Source organism: Sebastes umbrosus, chromosome 2 (assembly GCF_015220745.1).
Source record: "Sebastes umbrosus isolate fSebUmb1 chromosome 2, fSebUmb1.pri, whole genome shotgun sequence".
NCBI lineage: Eukaryota > Metazoa > Chordata > Actinopteri > Perciformes > Sebastidae > Sebastes > Sebastes umbrosus.
In genome coordinates, this window is record NC_051270.1 from 9,044,226 (window position 1) to 9,063,265 (window position 19,040).

A 19,040-nucleotide genomic window follows, 5' to 3' on the forward strand; every position below is an offset into this window, starting at 1 on the left:
ATGTATATGGATGATGATGAGGGGACATAACATTGATTACTGTGTTTCACTGAACCTTAGACTTATAGTTACAGGGCTTGTTCTTTCATTCAATTGGCCATTCATTTAAAAAAAAAGAAAAAAAGAAAGTGGATTATTGGACATTTTTGGTAGCAAATCTTTTAGCTGCTTCAAGTCACAGCCCATGATACTCCAGCTTTCTAATTTTAAAAAATCCTCAGGTTCAGAGACAGACCCGCAACCCGGGTACAAATCCTGTCATGGCAGGGTTATGTTCCCAGGCTGCAGGAGCGTATAGTGTGAATTTGTCTACTTCGTGATGCCCGTGCGAGCTGCCAGGTCACACCTTTGTCCTGGAGCTGGCATGTTTCCCATGGGACCCCCTGGCCTAGGTGTCAGCCCTGCTCCCAGAGCTTCTCAGGACCAGAGGTGGCTTCCGGAGGTGCAACCTCGCACCTCCCACCACATATATGGAGCAGCCTCCCTGGTCCTCCTCACTATCCTCTGCCTGCCTCACCAGCAACACACTGACAGCTCACCGCTCAGGGAAAAGCTTACCACCACAACTACAACCACACTAGCAGCTATGGAGATGTCCTACTGTTCTCCTCTCCAGCTCCAGGACAACGCTTTCCTGTTTGACTGCGAGTCCCTTGTGCTGGACAAGTCTTGCGGTCCTCTGGCCTACGATCCAGCCTCGGACCCGGGTTACTTCAGCGCTGGCAGCAGCCTGTCCCCCACCTCTTCTGTGGACTCCTTCTGCTTCTCCCCCACCTCCCTCCAGGCTGCCGGGAACGAACAAAACCCTTTGGACTGTTTTGTCTTCAAAAGCCCGGCAGTGCCTCGTCTTACCCACGAGACACAGCCTCTGCCCAGCAGCAGATCCTCCACAACCACCTCCTCCACCACCACCACAAAGAAATCCAGATCCAGGTATCCGGGGATGAAGCGCTCGACAGCCAGCGAGAGAGAGAAGCTGAGGATGAGGGATCTGACCAAGGCCCTGCAACACGTCAGGACATACCTGCCACCCTCGGTGGTGCCAGCCGGACAGACCCTGACTAAGATCGAGACGCTGCGCCTCACCATCCGTTACATCTCCTACCTGTCGGCCCAGCTGGGCCTCAGCGAGGAGGTGCTGGAGCAGAGATCCTCAGAGTTTGTGGGGCAGCCCCAAAACCTCAGCCAGTTCCTGGGTCAGCCGACAGCCAGCTACATCCCACAAGAATCAAACTGTAACACCACGAGCACGGCCCAGCTGGCCTCTCTGCAGCCCTCATATCAGGTATGTTCAGATCATGGTCAGACAATTACACACATTTAAAAGTGAATTTGCTTTACTATGACCTTGTGTTACAATTGAATGAGTTCATAACCAAAATCTTGTTTTCTGTTGTCAGGTCTCAAGTGGAGTTTGCTTCACCAGTGAGCAGTACTGGATGCCACAGCAGCAACTTCAAAACGCCGCCTTCTCTGGACAGTGCTGAGATATATGACCATCAGTCCACTCAACTATTTTCATTGCAACAATGACCTCTAACAAAATTTATGGACAAACTTCTCTTTTTTGTTATTTTGAACAAAATATATGTCTGTTTTATGTGTATTTTTATATAGAACTGTTTTTTTATTTTTAATTTATTGAGCTTTTACAATGTGAACAGAATAAACGTAATTTATCAAAATAACCCTTGAGTTTGTTGCATTCATCCAGATGTTGGTTTTCTCTTTCTGTCATATATTTACAATTAGGGCTGTCAGAGTTAATGCAATAGTCATGTGTTAACACAAATTCGTTTTAATGCGACTAATTTCTTTAACGCAAACGATATGTTGGAGTTTGTAGCAGGCTCAATTTTAAAGCTATGTCATACTAGCTTGTTGTGAAGGAGGCAAAATAACGCTCCAAACTTACGCTAAACTTTGGCGAGGAAAAATTGGCATGGCCATTTTCAAAGGGGTCTCTTGACCTCTGACCTCAAGATATGTGAGAGTCTCCCCTTTACAGACATGCCCACTTTATGATAATCACATGCAGTTTGGGGCAAGTCATAGTCAAGTCAGCACACTGACACACTGACAGCTGTTGTTGTCTTTTGGGCTGCAGTTTGCCATGTTATGATTTGAGCACATTTTTTATGCTAAATGCAGTACCTGTGAGGGTTTCTAGACAATATTTGTCATTGTTTTGTGTTGTTAATTGACTTCCAGTAATAATTATATACATACATTTGCATAAAGCAGCATATTTGCTGCAGTGTATTAAATACTTGACAAATCTCTCTTTAAGGTACATTTTGAACAGTTAAAAAATGTGCGATTAATTTGCGTATAATCACGATTAACTATGGACAATCATGCGATTAATCGCGATTAAATATTTGAATCGATTGACAGCCCTAATTTACATACTAAACTAATGAAATCATACAGACTTGGTGCTCGGCCTCCACTTCCTTACACAAACACTGCAGCTGTCGGCACGACGGTGAGGTGCTAAACAGGGAGCACATCCCCTCTAAAGTCCTTAAGGAAAGACCCCCGCTGAGAGAGGTGGCAGCTGAGCTAGGATCGGTTAATTGGCACCTTTTCTATCCTGTGTAAACATGGTGGGTGGTTGAGACCATGAAAGAAAACCTCATGGTAAATAACTGGCTCTGGATTAAGTTCAGAAATTGAATGATGCTGTTTTATTTCACTCCCTGTTCTGATGGCCACTTCGTGATGGAAGATGTTTCTCTGCGGTGTCCACATGTGACCCAGTTTTAGAGCTAAGATACAGATATCATGTGAAACTAGAAAACCTAAGGAATCCCTTGGTATCAACCATGTCATACTAGCATGTTGAGAAGGTGGCTTAGTAACGCTGCAAAGTTAGGCTAAACTTTGGCGAGGAAAAACCGTCATGGCCATTTTTTAATGTGCCTTGACCTCTGACCTCAACATACTGTATGTGAATGAAAATGGGCTTTATAGGTACCCAAAAGTCTCCCCTTTACAGACATGCCCACTTTATGATAATCACATTCACATGCAGTTTGCGCAAAAACCATGCAATTATTTGAATGCAGTATAAATGTGTTATTTTCTCCTATTCTAAAATGGTGTATTTGAGTATTTCTGCATACTGGGGTCCCTAAACAGTCTTGAATTGCATAAATTGTGTATCACTGTAAAGCTGAGACTCTTGTGGATCCAATGAGCCCAATCATATTCATGTGTGATGATGTTAGTTCCCATATTTGCCATTCATTGTAGTGAGACCATTTTTTGAAACTTGACGTCACTGTATATAATGACCTGTGGTGACCTCTAGGATAATCACAGCCTCATGAAACTTTATAGTCACAAACTAGAGACCTAGAGCATTCAGAGGATGGATAGCTTTCCTAGGTAGATTGACAATAAGGGGGTTTCTGAGCAGTTTCCAGAACAGATGTACTCGCCATCCAATCACATAAATAGAAATAGAGGTACAAAATGTCACAATTTAACATGGCTTTATTTCATAGGCTAGCATCCACAGAAGATGCAAACATTTTTGGGGATGCAGCCCGGTGAGCACAGAATATCACACTTTTGTGTCATGACATTTATTTAAAATCTTTAATTCCTCTAAAATCTTTAAAATGTTGACAGTATGTACAGTATTAAAACATATTTTCCACATACAAAACCAGATTTTGGTATCAAATAATCTTTATCCATAAAAATGTATAATCAAAACTTTACATTTAAAAAAAGCTCCCCATCACATTCATAACATTTATAATAATACATTTGGTTCCAGCTGGAATAAAAGGCAGTAAAATTATCTATTATAATAATATATTTGAAAATGGTCAGTGTGTGTTAAACAGCGGAAGAAGTTTCATTGGTGAACCATTGAAGCACCTGTTCCTTGTTCATGGCCACCCAGTTGATGTTGGCCTTGGTTCTCTCCAGCGCCTGCTCAAGAGCCATGGCGGCCGAGCCCAACTGACCTGCGTTTTCTTCTTTGAACTGCAGCAGCTGGAGAGGAACGGGAGAAGGGGGGGTTACTGGGATTCAATTCTGCATGTAGAGTACAAGACTACTAACAGGTATAAACAAAATATAGGATTAAGATATAAGAACATTTCTTTCACCACCATACTTATGTAACAACAGGTGCTTCATACTGTGCCTGATGCATACCTTGCAAACACTGTCTAGATAATAATATTAATTTACCCACAAATTGTCAATGTGAAATGAAATATTGGGCCATAAAGTCCTACAGAAAACGACAACAAATACTAGAGAAACTATACCTGATTGTACTCAAACTCAGAGGAGAATCGTCTGGTCAGTCCATTAACTAGTCCTCCAAAGGAAAACGATCCACCACCATAGCTGAGGAAAAGGCAAAATCAAGACAGGCTTTGAATACTTTTGCAGGCTGTGTAACCAAAGCTGTTTGGTTGGACATTTTGATAACAAGACTAAACGTCTACAGCCAGTGAGGCTTTACCAGTGGGCAACCTCCGGGTCTGAGAAGTGAAGCCAATGACGAAGTGCCTTAAACTGTCATTCTTTCTAATAGCCAGCAGGGGGCGACTCCTCTGGTTGCAAAAAGAAGTCTGATTGTATAGAAGTCTATGAGAAAATGACCCTACTGCTCGCTTGATTTATTACCTCAGTAAACATTGTAAACATGAGTTTATGGACTCAATCGCTAGTTTCAAATCTTCTTCAATACAGCATGATGTTCATTTAGTAAATTATGGTCTCATTTAGAGTCAAATAGACGGGATGCTTTAGGCAACCTTGTGATTGACAGATCACTACCACGGTGTTCATAAACGTTAATTATATATTTGTTGGTCGCCTGAAAATGTCTTCTTCATTCAGCATTCGGTTGTGCTTAGCTCCACCTTCTCGTGTCACTTCTGGTTGCAAAAAAAACAAGATGGCGACAGCCAAAATGCCGAACTCGAGGCTTCAAAACAGCAGTCCACAAACCAATGGGTGACGTCATGGTGACTACGTCTACTTATTATATACAGACTATGGGCTGTACTCATGCAAAGCAGTGCTTTGGGCTAAATGCTAAAGTCAGAGTGCTAACATGCTCACAATGACAATGCTATGCTGATTTTTAGCAGGTATAATGTTAACTATGTTCACCATCTTAATTTAGCATGTTAGCAATTGCTAAGTAGCAGATGATTAGAGGTTGCAGGGAACAGCATTCGTTTTGCTTGGATATGGTCATGAAACAAAGTAAAATTTTGACCTGAAGGGTCAAAGAGGATTACCAGGAGTCATCCTCTGGGCGCCGTGGATATCTGTATCCATTCAATAGTAGTTATAAGATAATGCAGTTTGGACCAAAGCGGTGGACCAACACCACCAGACTAAAATTCTCCTTTTGCCACCATAGTATCATGTTTAACCGTGACTATTACTGTATTATATATGTGTGTGCATCAGGGAAAACTCACTTATTGAATATATAGTCCCATTTGGCTCTGACAAAGTCCCACGCCAGAGGTTGACCGACGAGGTTGCCAGCAATTGAAATTATGACAGAGGTGGCGTCCTGCTTACGGATCTTCGTCGGGTCCAGACAGTAGTTCAAATACCTGAAACACACTCACAGTGACGACAAAAGCCTAATATGTTAAATTTACTGTTTGCTGCTGCAACAGTGTTTGATGTACAGTAGGACCGTCGAAACCCCGAAGCGACCATTCTCTGCCAGCACAGGTTAAGGAAAAAATAAGTACGGAGCAATGAGAGAGCTAACATTATCCAGCAGGATGTCTACCGACCTGTTCAGCAGCCAGGGCTGTTTGGTGCAGGACAGAGCAGACAAGAGTTTATCGGCCTCCGAAGCGATGGTGGCGTTCTTGTACATATTCCAAGCAAAGTCCCACTCATCCACCCCTCCTGCTGCAACCGCCACGCAGTACACTGTGGACTTCAAGTTGGGACTAATGCTGGAACGATTGACAAAGATGACAGAGAGTTAAATACAATGACAGCAGTGGCTGGGGGAGCACAACAGAGTATTAGGGCCACATTGAGGAAAAATAAATAAATTCGAGATTACGAGAATAAAGTTATATGTTTACGAGAAAAACAAGTCGTAATATTATGAGAATAAAGTCATAATCTTATAAAGTAGTAATTTTACGTGTTATTTTAGAGGGGAAATAGAGCAACGTGCCGCCAGTGTGAAAATGAGGAACGTGGAGCATCTTGTGAAGTTATACTTTAGTTTAGGTTTTACAAATAATGAAATACTTAATCTTTTGGCTCATCAGCAACACATTATCATAAGTATTAGGACCTTGAAAAGATTGTGCAAGAAACTGCGTTTATTCCTAAGAAAGAACCACACGGACCTGATGGTGAAATTACCTCTTTTGTAGAGGAGGAAATTACTTTTTTCCTTGTACAGTTATGACTTTATTCTCGTAATATTACGACTTTTTTTTCTCGTAATAGTATGACTTTATTCTCGAAATCTGAGATTTTGTTTCCCCTCAATGTGGCCCTGATACTCCATCGTAGGGGAAGGAATCAGGGAGGTCGAGTGAAAGGCAAATAAATACTTGAATTAAAACTGAAAAAGTGTGAGTATGGAAAAGAAAGAATGAAAGGAAACATGGGGTGTGAACATACGTGTTGTTAGCTGGATTTTTCATCCAGTCTCTGAACCAGCCAGTAGTCAGCTCCTTACAGCCTTCCACTCCAGTACTGCAGGCCGTAGAGATTGCATTCACCTGGTTGTACCTGGACAGGGATATGACATGATACAAGGGTCAGGTGAATGTTCAAGAAGGGTCCAACTGCAGACCTCACATCCCCCAGGTCTACGAAGAGAGCAGGGTCCCCATGAGTCAGATGGGTCACTTCCGTTAGAAGTCTAAAAAATGTTCTTTATTTGACCAGATCTGAAAACGAAACATGATGTTTGTTTTTTCTTTCTTGCTGTGTTTTGAGTGTGAAAGAAATACACTGTTAAATTACCTAAAAAAAGTGCAGGTGATGTTAGCCTGTTGGAGAAGCTGACATACACTTTGTGAAACAGACTGTAATATTATATATCCTCTGGAATAAAACTGAAAACATAAACCTCTCTTTTGTCAAACTGTCAAATTATATGTACTGTTTTTCAACCATACGCAATGTTGTAGACCTTCAATCTTGCTAGCATAACGTTAGCTTTATGTTAAACTAATTAAGATTTCGTGAAAATCCTGGCTAGTGTTGTTGTTAAATGTGCTGAATACGGGATTGGGAGCATTTCTATTGCCTCTCAGCAGCTCTCAACAAGGCGACAGCGAACCACGACTCGGCTCATACAACCATATCCTGCTACAGTGATTGCCCCAAAGGTTACTATAGTACATGTGTGTTCTAAAGAGTGAAACAGACATGGTTTAAAACAGACGGCACGTTAACATCCTTACTGGTCAGTGTGGTTTTCTGGGATATTTGTCCAGTTGTGAGTGATCTCCTTGAAGTAGTTAAACAGAGGGGTGACCTGTTTCTTTCGGTAAGCCTGAGGGATGAAGATGCACACGTTTTGTTAATTTGTATTACTGTTTCAAAAAGAGAAATGTGGCATGTACGATTTCCGGGTATATTTTCCCATCATTAACCAATCTGCGTTGCTTCATAAACACCTTTACTCGGCTGTTCTTTGGGGATCAGCATTGGAATTAATTTAATGAAGAAGCATTAACCATTCATCACAAACCTGCATGGGTCCGTACACTTCACTGCGGTCAAACATCAGAAAGAAGTAGTTCAAGTTGCGATTGGTTATCGCCCAGGGCATGTATTCGACTTCTTTAGAGAGGAACTTGGTCGTCCTCAGAGCCAGAGTTGTGTCCACCATCTTTGCCCTGAAAATGGCACGTACAATCGCTCAGCTCTCTCTTTCAATATTTGACAACAATGCTTTGTAAAATGATGGCCTCACCTTGCGAGGTTAAAAGCATCATCGATAATTTGAGCTCGGTTGATCACTGGAATATCCTGAAAAGTGAACGAGGAATTGAGTTTTGGGAGCTTGGATAGTCATTTAGAAACACTGCAGAAGTCAAGCTGCTACCTGATGTTGGGAGCTCAGCTTGGCGAGGAGACGCTCCCAGTTTGCAGAGTCGTAGTTGACTCTGTAGAAGCCCTTCATATTTATGTTAGCCATCAGCCACTCATCGGCACCAGCACCAAGAGTCATGTTTGTGTTCGTAGCTGTTTGGATGGAGATGAAAAAAGAAATAATGCATCTTTTTTGTATTTTATTCATCATCTTTGTAATGCTCTGAACCTACACCTGAAATAAATCTTACCTTCTTTGTTAAGAAGCCAGGACTGCTGTTCAGCTCCACCAGTCTTAATCCACGTAAGAGGGACAAACCACTCGTACCTAGAGCCGCATCCATCCAGCCATACACATGTGTGTACATAGAGAGAGCAGGTGAGTTTCTTATGACAGGGTTCAGTATGACCACATAGAGTATATTCAGCATATTCACATGAAACATTACAAATGTTTCCTACTTGAACTCTGAGGGTCTGTCCACTATAGCGTCCGGGTCCGACAAGAAGTGTTTCTGGGTAATTTTTCCAGTCTGGGTGTCGATGGTGACCACTGGGAACCCCATTTGTAGGATCCACCGGTTCATGATATTCTCTATAGTGTGGGGCAGCTTTATGTCGGCTTTATCCACTGCCTGATAAGAGGAATATTCAAATATTAGTAACAGTGTATGACTCTTCGTTGCTCCCTGCACAGGAATTCTTTTACTTTTTCTATAATTCAGTATAACAGGCAGATTCATTCTACAAATGTAAAAGCGAGCTTACATATCTTTTGTTTAACAGCGGCCAATGTGGTCACAAGTGGCAATTGGCCCTTCGCTGAGCCAGTAAAGCTGTCAGAGCTACCATAGAGCCACATTGTCACTAACTGCACTCCCTGCATAAAGACCGAGCTAATTTTTGGAAAAACAAAAAAGCGATTTCAGAGAGAAGTAGACAGAAGGATCTACAATATGCCCTCAAAGGATATATCAGGGTATCAAACTGATTCAGCAGCGAAACCTACCTAAAGCTTGTTAAAATTTGCTGATATTAGCCACCTTAAGCTACTGGTCAAACAGGTCACAAAGTAGACTGAACTAAGCAAGTATGAATTCAATTTATGCCTATTATTTGTAAAAGGAAACACATGCACATTTTTCTTTCAAAAGTTACATTATATCACTTTTAAGCTGAACTTATCAATATTTTAACAAAAGAAATGTGTGAAACCACTCACATTACACATTAGTGAAATGTGAACTCACTGTAGACTGATGTTACTGTATCTGCTGTATGTCCGTTTTGTGTTTACAGCTTGTTGTGCTGCCCTCAAGTGGCCATGACTTACTTTAATATAGATTTATAGATACTGCACAAAGGTTGAACTAAGGTTTTGAAGGAATTTTTTCTTTATAAATAGCTGTTTTGTGGAAGGTAAACAGTTGTGATGATGGTGCTATCTTACCATTTGCAGGTGCTTCCAGAGGTCTCTGTAGCCTGTGTTGTTATACTTGAACTCCTCTAAGTACGTCTGCAGACAGATAATAACGTATTACTCTAGTTGTGCTTTTGTGGTGAACAAAGAAGTTAGATGCAGAATCATGTAAAATGATGATATGACAGCATTAACAAAATACAGACAAAATTTAATCAGCTGAACTCACACTCAGTCCTTTGGAAAAGACGTCCTCGGTGATAAACTCTGAGAGCATCCTGAGGACTGATGCCCCCTGTAATGAAACAGGAGGATATTAACAGCGTTAGTAGGCGACATATCATATGGGACAGAATTACAGCATACTCTTAATGAGGATCAGTGATTCATTAGCACTTTAATTCTCTAGTTCTCAAAGAGTGTCAAGAGTCCTTGATTAGGGTCACCCGGGTAAAGAGACAGCAGTTTAATTCATTCTTTTTTGTTTAGTGGAGGTCAACATCTTGTCTAGTGGGGCTCGGAGAGAACAATACATTGGGGTAAGGAAGTTGTGATGTGTTACCCTCAATTAAACCTCACCTTGCTGTATGTGATGGAGTCAAACAGTGCACTGATTTGCTCTGGCATCATTATGTCCTTCTCTTCGGATGAGAGTGGGTGGGAGGAGGCCAAGGCATCCACACCCATCACACCAATGATCTCATTCAGAACGATTAATTCTTTCTGGAAAATACACACAGAGATATGTTTGAATTTTGCATTGTGGCCTGACCAGACACGTTTCGCTATAAACGTATTAAATTGATTTCTATATCCATCTTCTTCAGACTCAACTAGAGCAATTTAAAAAGATGCATTCAGCATATCCAGCGAAACTCACCATATTCCATGTTGGCTCAGCATAGTCGGCTCCAAGATAAGAGACGTAGGTGGCAAACCCCTCGTTGAGCCACAAGTCGTTCCACCATCGCGTGGTCACTAAGTTCCCAAACCACTGAGAGGACAGAGCTTAATTTTATTGATAGGTTATTAAGCACATTTCAAAGCTAACTATCAAAGATATGATTGTTTTTTGGATCGTAGAACACCATTGAATTTCCTTTAGTTCAGGCTAGTCTCATACAGCGTTCATAGCTATACCTACGAAAAGTAATTCACTGTAATTCGTATATGTATCCCACGAAATCAATTGGTGTGTAATTCAAGTAATCGTGAACCAGGAAATATAGGGAGTGACGAAAGCCACATAGGGAGGTCAGGGTGGATGGTTGGGTCAAAAAAACACTGTAGTTTAACCCAGGAGACCGGTGTTCGTGTGCCGTGTGAAACCAAAAGTCAACGTTTATTTGTCACGTAACTTAAGTACTGAAGTAACACCGCTTCCGTTGTTATTTTAAACCAAACCACAATCTTTCCCTAAGCCTAACTAAGTAGCTGTGTTGCCTAAACCTAACTAAGTCGTTTTACTGCCTAAACCCAAGGACGCTGTTTCTTGTGAAGACGGACGAATATTTTTAAAGGACTGTGTGCATGTAACGAGTGGATATTGAGACGTGTTGCTCGACATTCGTAGGAAAACAAATGAAAAAAGAAGAATACATTTTTCTTAATATATACGAATCATTGTATGAGAATACATTGTTTAGTTTGATACCATATGAGCGAGCTCATGCGAGATGACTGTCGCCACCCACTCCTTGTCTCCGTTGGATGACACGCCAGGATTATATAAGAGGGCGGTTTCTCTGTAGGTGATCAGGCCCCAGTTCTCCATGGCACCAGCACTGAAGTCAGGAAGTGCGATCTGATCTAAGAATAATTAGAGAGACAATACAGGTCATTTTTTGACTGCTGGCTGTATATTTTCAAAGATGTAAAGCAAAATAATATAAGCATTTTAAAATCTCAACAATCAGGTTTTAGATCGGGGCATAGTACTGTGATGGCAGCATCAAAAGTCTTGAATGATGTTACTAGATAACAAGCAAAACTGTGCCGCGGTTTTTATTGATTTATCTAAGGCCTTTGACATTGTTGATCATCAAATTCTTTTGAAATGCCTAGAATCTACTGGACTTGATAAAACATTGTGTAATTGGTAGAACACGAGCTGTTGTGGCTGATGGCTTGCAGTCCAAGTTTATGAATGTTAAAGGAGTGCCACAGGGTTCTATTCCAGGACTACTTTTATTCATATTTGTTATCAATTAAATAGGTGTAAAAGTTAGGAGCAGTACAATTCATCTGTATGCAGATGACGTCATTTTATATGCACCCTCTGTTGCTAAACGTACCCTTTATTTCTGTGCTATACAGCAAACTTTAATTGATCTTAAATTACTGTCAAATTATAAATAAATAAAATAAATAATAATAAAAAAAATGCATCCTGTTCTCTAGAAAACTAAAACAAGTAGTACTACTCTTAATAGGACACAGATTGAAAGACTTTCCTTTTATAAATGCCTTGTTTTTTGGCTCGATGACAAGTTGTGCTTTAAAAAATATATAAATGAACCGACTAAGTCCCTAAAAGCAAAACTTGCATTTTTTTAAAAACAGAAACAAGGCATGTATTACCAAAAATTTTAGTACCTTTTTATATGTTATGGACTATGAACTCTAGTCTTCGAAAATAATCATGTTAACACCGAGATTGGAAAACTGTCTCTTAAATACTATGCTCCACACAAGTGGAACAATCTGCAAAAGCTTGTAAACTAACCCCTTTTAGTCAATTTAAATCTCTTTTGAATAACATATAGAAGTGTGAAGGCAAGTGTTTTTAATGAATTGATGCTGTCCCTTATGTTGATGTCCTTGGCCTGCTTTTTGTATAATTTCTTGACGTATATTGTAACTTCTGTGTGCTTCTAATGTTTTATATGTAATGTAATCAAGGTGTCCTTGTAAAAGAGAGATGCTCTCAATGGCCTTCCCTGTTTTAATAAAGGTTAATAATAAAAAAGTAATATTGGTTAGTAGTACTACAGAAGTGTAATTCTATTTGACTGTGGTCTGTGTCTGTGTGTGTTCCTACCTGACTTTCCCAGGGGGTAAGAAGAGTTGTAGTACTTCTCAAAGAAGGCCAGTATGGGCCCAGTCTTCTCCAGGGCATAATCTCCCTGGCCCTCCTCTATAGCCTTCTTGCGAGCCCAGATCCTGATCTAAACACAAACAGTGCTTTATTAACCAGAGGAAAATATGATAGAGCTTGCAGGCCAGCAGAGGGCAGCATAGAAACACTGAGAACAACAGGGCTGAGCAGCAAATGACAGACGAGCCAACATCTGGTGTTTGTATTGGCAGCAGTGGAAGGTGGTAGTAATAGCGTGACTGAATTCACTTCAATCAATCATACAGTTAACTAACACAAATACAATACACAAGGATTCAAATTAAATCACCATCAGTCATAACTTTCAAAGTATTGGTTATACAGCTGCACAGTGTTCTGTAATAGCATTGTTCATTCCAGTGTTTACTGGGATAATCCATAATATCAAGGATCCAAGTTCACAGCGATGAGCCATGAAGATCCCTCTTTTAATGCATTTATTTCTCAAATTAATAATACTTCCTCAAAACGTCATGGCTGCCATTTCCCTCAATATGCTATGGTGTTATAATTTCAGACTGTGCATCAGCATCCAGAGAAGATGCATTGTGCAGATACATTTAAAAAGGAGTTCTTGCAAGCCTTGAGTCAGATCATCTTAAATTATTGGGCCTATTTCAAGTAGTAGCAGCAAATTTAGTATTAGAAATAGCAGCAGAAGTGGTATTGAGATGAAGTGTGGTTCTCAAAGCTGATTATTGATGTTTCTTGTTCACTTTAAGTTAATAATATTAGAAGTATTCGGAAAAAACATGTAAATGATGTAGAAATTTTACACCCATTTCCATTTGTATGGTAAAATGTAAAAAATAATTACCAAAACGTCATTATCCGTTCTCGTTATGTATGTAAATTCACAAACAACAAAAGCCAGCAAGTAGGTTGACATAATCTCCGTAGGTCCAAAGCTTGTCTGGATTACATTGTGTCCATCCATAGTGATGTTAATAGGCTCTGTGTGGGGGAGAAAGACAGCAGCAGGTTAAACATGGATGACGAAATGAGGAATAATAAACTCACTGTATAAATATAGTAAAATATAGCTGAACATTTTATGTTTGCTGTTGTTGTAAATTAAATTTGGACAAAATGTAATTGAGGTATGGTACAATACACTTGAAGATTTTGGTTACTAGGAAACATTACACATGAACAGTTCACATGTAAAATGGAAACTGAAAGAAGAACTTGCCGTTGTTCATGGAATTGGAAAGAGCCACAGTGTCATGAGGGTGAATGAGAGTCATGTGGAAGACGGCTTTCATGGCGGGCTCATCGAAGCAGGGGAAGGCTTTCCTGGCATCCGTTGGCTGCATTTGAGTCGTGGCCAAAACTCTGACAATAGCAGATGAAAACTCAATAATTAACACCCACATCAAATGTTAAAGGAACCCTCCACAATTAGATGCTCTCATACTATAATATAACCCCTATTCAATGTCTTCTAGGAGTTATTTTGTAATGAAGTGGTTGTCAGTTTTTTTTGTTGTACCCCACTTTCCCTAAACCTGTCTTTTACTTCTCCCTCGTTATGGGAATTTCAAGAATAAATTTCCCATGTGAAAGGTGTGTGTACATAGCATGTTCAGACATGTGGTTTCCCAGTCCAAAACTTCCTCAGAATTCAGTCTTGTGGTTGCATTGAATTGCAACGTAATGTCTCATTGCCTCCTGTAAAGAACAGATAACAATCCAGTCTCCTGATCTTCTTCAGGAAGGTCTTAAATGACAAGAAACCACAGAGGCTGTTCTACTGACCAAGTCGTGTACATCAGTAGAGAACATAATTAGGCAAGAAAGGCAAGGTCAAGATGTCTCTTACCACCTAGGCCAAGAACAAATCTCAAATCTACTATAATTTACAGAGCTAATACAGGATGGTACTTTGGCCCTGTTCTGACAGCTCTAACCCGTCGGTAACCTACATAGTTTCCGTTTGCAAAGACAAAAAGTGTTGTGGTTTCAGCAGTAGTAATATCCTTCATATTTGTGAATTTGAATACTCTCGGCAAAGAAAGCAACCAAGCACATTTCCCAAAATGCCAAACTGTATCTTTTAAAGGTTTTCGCAGCATCTAGTGGTGTGGTTGCAGATTGCAACCAACTGAGTACCCCTCCGCTCACTTCTCCCTTTCCAAGACTGCGGTACCGTGAGCCGCCAGGAGCAAAACCGTTGTAACACCGTCAGACAACGACAGTTTCAGGTGATTATACACTAATGAAAACATAGTTCTGAATATTATATTCTATTTCTGCTAATAGATCCCCCGAAATATTACACACTGTTTCTATAAGTGAAGTTCTAGTTCAAACGCATGTCTGTAAAGGTGTTTAAATCCTGCATTACTACATATTAATATTTACACTTTGTTTAAATCCTCACTATGGCATAATTCTCGAATCTAAACCAAAATATTTAAGACAAATATAATTTAATAAAAAGAATTTAAGATTAAAAAGACCATCATACTTTTGCACCCCATCTTCTTTATATTCACTCCTGTAGAATCCTCCCAGGTCGTCGGCCAGCTCTCCAACAAACTTGGTGAAGAGCTCGTACGTGCTGCCAACCAGCAGCGGACTGTTGAGCTGGATCACCAGGTACTGGGTGGGAATCTCCAGCCAGGTGTGTTTCAGGCTGGGCGCCGTGGCTCCTTCGAGGCCACTCAGCTTGGCATGGTGTCCCTCGAACATGGTGAAGTTCAGCTTGTTGGAGTGGATGATGATGAGGTCGGTCTCCTTCTTACATGTGAAGATCACCGTGGAGTTTCCAGTGAAGATGTACAGGTCGGCCGAGTTGGGCTCCAGCCGGGGCCACAGGGTGACATTGTAGGAGACAGGAGCGAGGGAGTCTGGAAGTCTGTACTGCTGCCAGGGCTCCTTCGGGGTGGAGGGCGTGGTGGGGATGGTGGTGGGACTGGTGGTGGATGAAGGTGTCACTTCATTCTTTGACTTCTCCTGAGCGTAAACCACAGACAGGGCTATGATGGTGGCCACGGCACCGATGGCTGCGACCACACAGGTCACTGCCACAGCCTTGCTGATGAAGAGGCCTTTCCCCATGTCTCCACCAGAGAAAAAGAAGACAGAAGGAGGAGAGTGGTTGCTTTTTATGCCCTGCCCTGTTAGATTCAGCCAAAAGTTAATAGTTGATTTCCTGGGTGGGGAAAACAGCTGAAAGTCCAAAACAGTGAGCTGTAAAAAGTCCTTGAGATAAGTGAGAGTCCTGTCTAATCTGTGAACTTTATACCTGCATAATGGCTCTGAATAAAGACCCTCTTTAGAGGCCTCTGTTTATTCTGCACTGTAAATTGTGTGGTAGTGGAAATACAGTAGAACTGAGTGCACGTGTACAATTTGCAAATGTCAACTGTATACAGATCTGCCGATTTGATATTGAAGCATCCAGAGTTGCATAATGAAATGGGATACAGATGGTTTTAAATAAACTTATATTTAGCCTCAAATGTTATGCAAGTTTGCCTGGGGATGCCCCAAGACAGTTGTGGCTTTATGAAATGGAGACATTCCAATGGTTAAACTGAAAACACATATTTTGTGCATTGGCGCCTATGTCAACACAATTGGTATGTCTTCCTAACATCATGAGATTTGGATTTTGGTCTGCAAACAAGAAGAAGAAATACAAATGCCAATCATTTTGATGATTGTGCAACCCTAACCCAATAACATGAAGCAAAACAGAAGCATCAGCATTTAACTGAGCAGAGTCAAGGATGATGAATCTGATGGTCAGACACCTCCTATTACCAGAAAACCATGAGTGTGTGCAATCATCATTATGTCCAAAGTAACAACAGGAAATGACAACTTTAGTGAGTCAAGATATTTTTGGGGAATTTTGATACTTGTGTAGACATGGAGTGCTTCTCCGGGCTGTATGGCGAACATGCATGGGGGTGGTTCAGAGACGTATGCGTGGCCATTTCTTTTATAATAATGAGTACTGTCAAAGTTAACGCGATAATAACACATTAACGCAAATTTGTTTTACAGCACTAATTTCTTTAACGTGTTAACGCAACTTGCAACTTTTAGGTTGTAGCGGCTCAGTTTTAAAGCTAGAGTGAAGATGCCGTATGAAACTAGAAAACCTAAGGAATCCATTGGTACCAACCATGTCATACTATCTTGTGGCAAAGGAGGCTAAATAACGCTCCAAAGTTGGACTACATTTTGGTGAGGAAAAACTGTAATGGTCCTTTTCAAAGGGGTCCCTTTACCTCTGACCTCAAGATATGTGAATGGAAATGGGTTCTCTGGGTACCCACAAGTCTCCCCTTTACAGACATGGCCACTTTATGATAATCACATGTAGTTTTGGAAAAGTCATACTGACAGCTGTTGTTGTCTGTTGGGCTTGAGTTTGCCATGTTATGATTTGAGCATATTTGTTATGCTAAATGCAGTACCTGTGAGGGTTTCTGGACAATATTTGTCATTGTTTTGTGTCGTTAATTGATTTCCAGTAATAAATATATACATACCTTTGCATAAAGCAAGCACATTTTGTCCACTCCCATGTTGATAAGAGTAATAAATACTTGACAAATCTCCCTTTAAGGTACATTTTGAACAGATAAAAAATGTGTGATTAATCGCGATTAACTACGGACAATCATGCTATTAATCACAATTAAATATTTTAATCGATTAACAGCCCTATTAATAATACATCCAACTTGATAGCTTTTGCATTTTATTGCCACACCCGGTTTCTGCATGGAAAAAAAACCGCATTAATTTCAATGAGGCCAATGAACTCTCCAACAACAACAACAAAAGAAAAGCATGGCGGTTTGGCAAAAGTTCATGTTGGTTCAAGTTTTGCTGCAAGGCAATGCACCACCATCCAACTTTGCTGAAGGGGACCAATAAAATACGTTCTTGGTAGATTACCACATAATGTGAACCTGGTAATTCTAGTTTCTAGCTAGCTAATTGTCAAGAAAGAGGAAACAATTATTGTCACAGTGTAGTTGTAAAATCTGTCTCATAGTATTAGAAACGGTATTTTGATGTCTAAAAAGCCTTCAAACTCATGGATCTATCTCTCAAACTGGCCATTCTGGATCATATTTAATCAGCTCTCTGGTACCTCACCAGAGGTATGCTTTTTTGGTCTGAAATCCTCAAAAAGCCATACCACTCTAAAGACCAACATCAAATGTAGACAGACACACACCATTTAACACCAATTACAGTATAATGCAATGACATTAAACCATTTCCTTGGTAATTGGTCTTACCTTGAATTTTGACTCAGCAGCCTTTCACCTGTTGATTGTGGAGTCAGATTTGAAAGCAGTGTTGTCTGCAATGCTACACTCACTTTTAGCACATCAGCTGCCTGTCCCCAGATCACTCATTTGAAAATGTGTGCTCAGAGAAACCCTACCCCTGTAGAGCCACACCCCAGATTGAGTCTTTCCAAAAACTTCAACGTGATATTGCACAATCCTTAAACACAGAATATAGGCCTACAACATCAAGTGCCTCCTGTGTGTGGTCTTGAACTAGTTGTCTTGTCAACTGTGTCCAATGTTATTTTACAAAGTACGATAGGTTGTTAACAGTGTTGGACACAGAATATTGAGCTAAAGGTCTTGACATCTTTACAAGTTCATCTTCATTGTAGGGGTATTAACAGGCACCATGTTCCATGCTAGCTAATATGATGCAGGATCAACAATTCTTGGTAGATGTTTGGAACAACTGGATCTGCTTTTCTGACTGACGTTTTAAAATGTTTAGCTTCTGCTTGTAAAGCTCAGTAACTTTGAGGACCTCCTGTTCCACATTAAAGTGAAGTGAAATGGCACTGGGCACGCATCTTTCATACTCAATGACTCATTTCACAGGCTGTGCAGTATTACCCGTCACTGGTAGATTGACTTTGACAGAGGGCCCCTTTACAGAGTAACTCCCAAACCACTTTTTTCAGCTGTAAACCTAAAGGCCTATGGGTATTTAGTGTTGTTGTTGATGGATTCAGGTTAAAATCTTGACAGTGCAAAGTATTTTAATTCTACATATTGTATATGCATAGGGACTGCCCTCTACTGGTTGAAACCTGGCTGTAGGGAATGGGAATCGCGGTGCAATCTGGGGTGCGCCGCCATTTTTGGAGGGTGGCGTACGGAGATACGGTAGACCAAGCCCCCAGAAAGAACGCCGGTCGTTGATCCCAATTTTCTTAGTGGCCAAACGACGGTACTACAACTTCTATGTCCATCACGTGATGCCATTGGGCCCAAAAATACTTTTCCCCATAGACTTACATTGGGAAAGAGACGTCTGTAACTCAACGGATAATTTTTTTTGTGGTGAATAAACTTCCCAGTACGAACACTTGAATAGTCCTTATTTAAATCATTAGGTCCTAAAAGTTGTAAAACGCACTAA

General features: G+C 40.7%; 2 protein-coding genes across 3 annotated transcripts; one reads left to right on the top strand and one right to left on the bottom strand.

Moving 5' to 3' along the window:
* The first annotated feature begins 586 nt into the window (after positions 1-586).
* mespaa (mesoderm posterior aa) lies at positions 587-1,487 on the top strand. Its single transcript, XM_037753269.1, has 2 exons — positions 587-1,285; positions 1,401-1,487. Exons 1-2 carry the CDS (start codon positions 587-589, stop codon positions 1,485-1,487), a joined length of 786 nt encoding a protein of 261 aa, XP_037609197.1.
* Positions 1,488-3,483: 1,996 nt separating this feature from the next.
* LOC119482560 (aminopeptidase Ey-like) lies at positions 3,484-18,034 on the bottom strand. 2 transcript variants are annotated; one of them, XM_037760203.1, is made up of 21 exons: positions 17,885-18,034; positions 15,085-15,679; positions 13,807-13,949; positions 13,432-13,568; positions 12,537-12,663; positions 11,151-11,305; positions 10,377-10,490; positions 10,076-10,219; positions 9,726-9,791; positions 9,527-9,592; positions 8,539-8,711; positions 8,328-8,404; positions 8,090-8,229; positions 7,958-8,013; positions 7,733-7,880; positions 7,443-7,534; positions 6,652-6,762; positions 5,796-5,963; positions 5,466-5,606; positions 4,293-4,374; positions 3,853-4,011 (listed from the first exon to the last, which is right to left on the bottom strand). In XM_037760203.1, the coding sequence occupies exons 2-21, from the start codon at positions 15,675-15,677 to the stop codon at positions 3,853-3,855; spliced, it is 2,892 nt and encodes a 963-aa protein (XP_037616131.1). In that variant the 5' UTR covers positions 15,678-15,679; positions 17,885-18,034. The 2 variants fall into 2 exon arrangements, with proteins under 2 accessions (XP_037616139.1, XP_037616131.1); XM_037760211.1 differs by lacking the exon at positions 17,885-18,034 and having other exon boundaries at positions 3,484-4,011.
* Between the last annotated feature and the right edge of the window lie 1,006 nt (positions 18,035-19,040).

Excerpts from the sequence above, each read along its gene's own strand:
- LOC119482560 (XM_037760211.1), bottom strand. The coding sequence starts at position 15,677 with ATGGGGAAAGGCCTCTTCATCAGCAAGGCTGTGGCAGTGACCTGTGTG. Across the intron at positions 10,491-11,150 it reads CGCATGAGCTCGCTCATATG|TGGTTTGGGAACTTAGTGAC; the intron begins GTATCAAACTAA and ends CTGTCCTCTCAG. Across the intron at positions 9,792-10,075 it reads ACTCCATCACATACAGCAAG|GGGGCATCAGTCCTCAGGAT; the intron begins GTGAGGTTTAAT and ends GTTTCATTACAG.
- mespaa (XM_037753269.1), top strand. The coding sequence starts at position 587 with ATGGAGATGTCCTACTGTTCTCCTCTCCAGCTCCAGGACAACGCTTTC. Across the intron at positions 1,286-1,400 it reads CTCTGCAGCCCTCATATCAG|GTCTCAAGTGGAGTTTGCTT; the intron begins GTATGTTCAGAT and ends TTCTGTTGTCAG.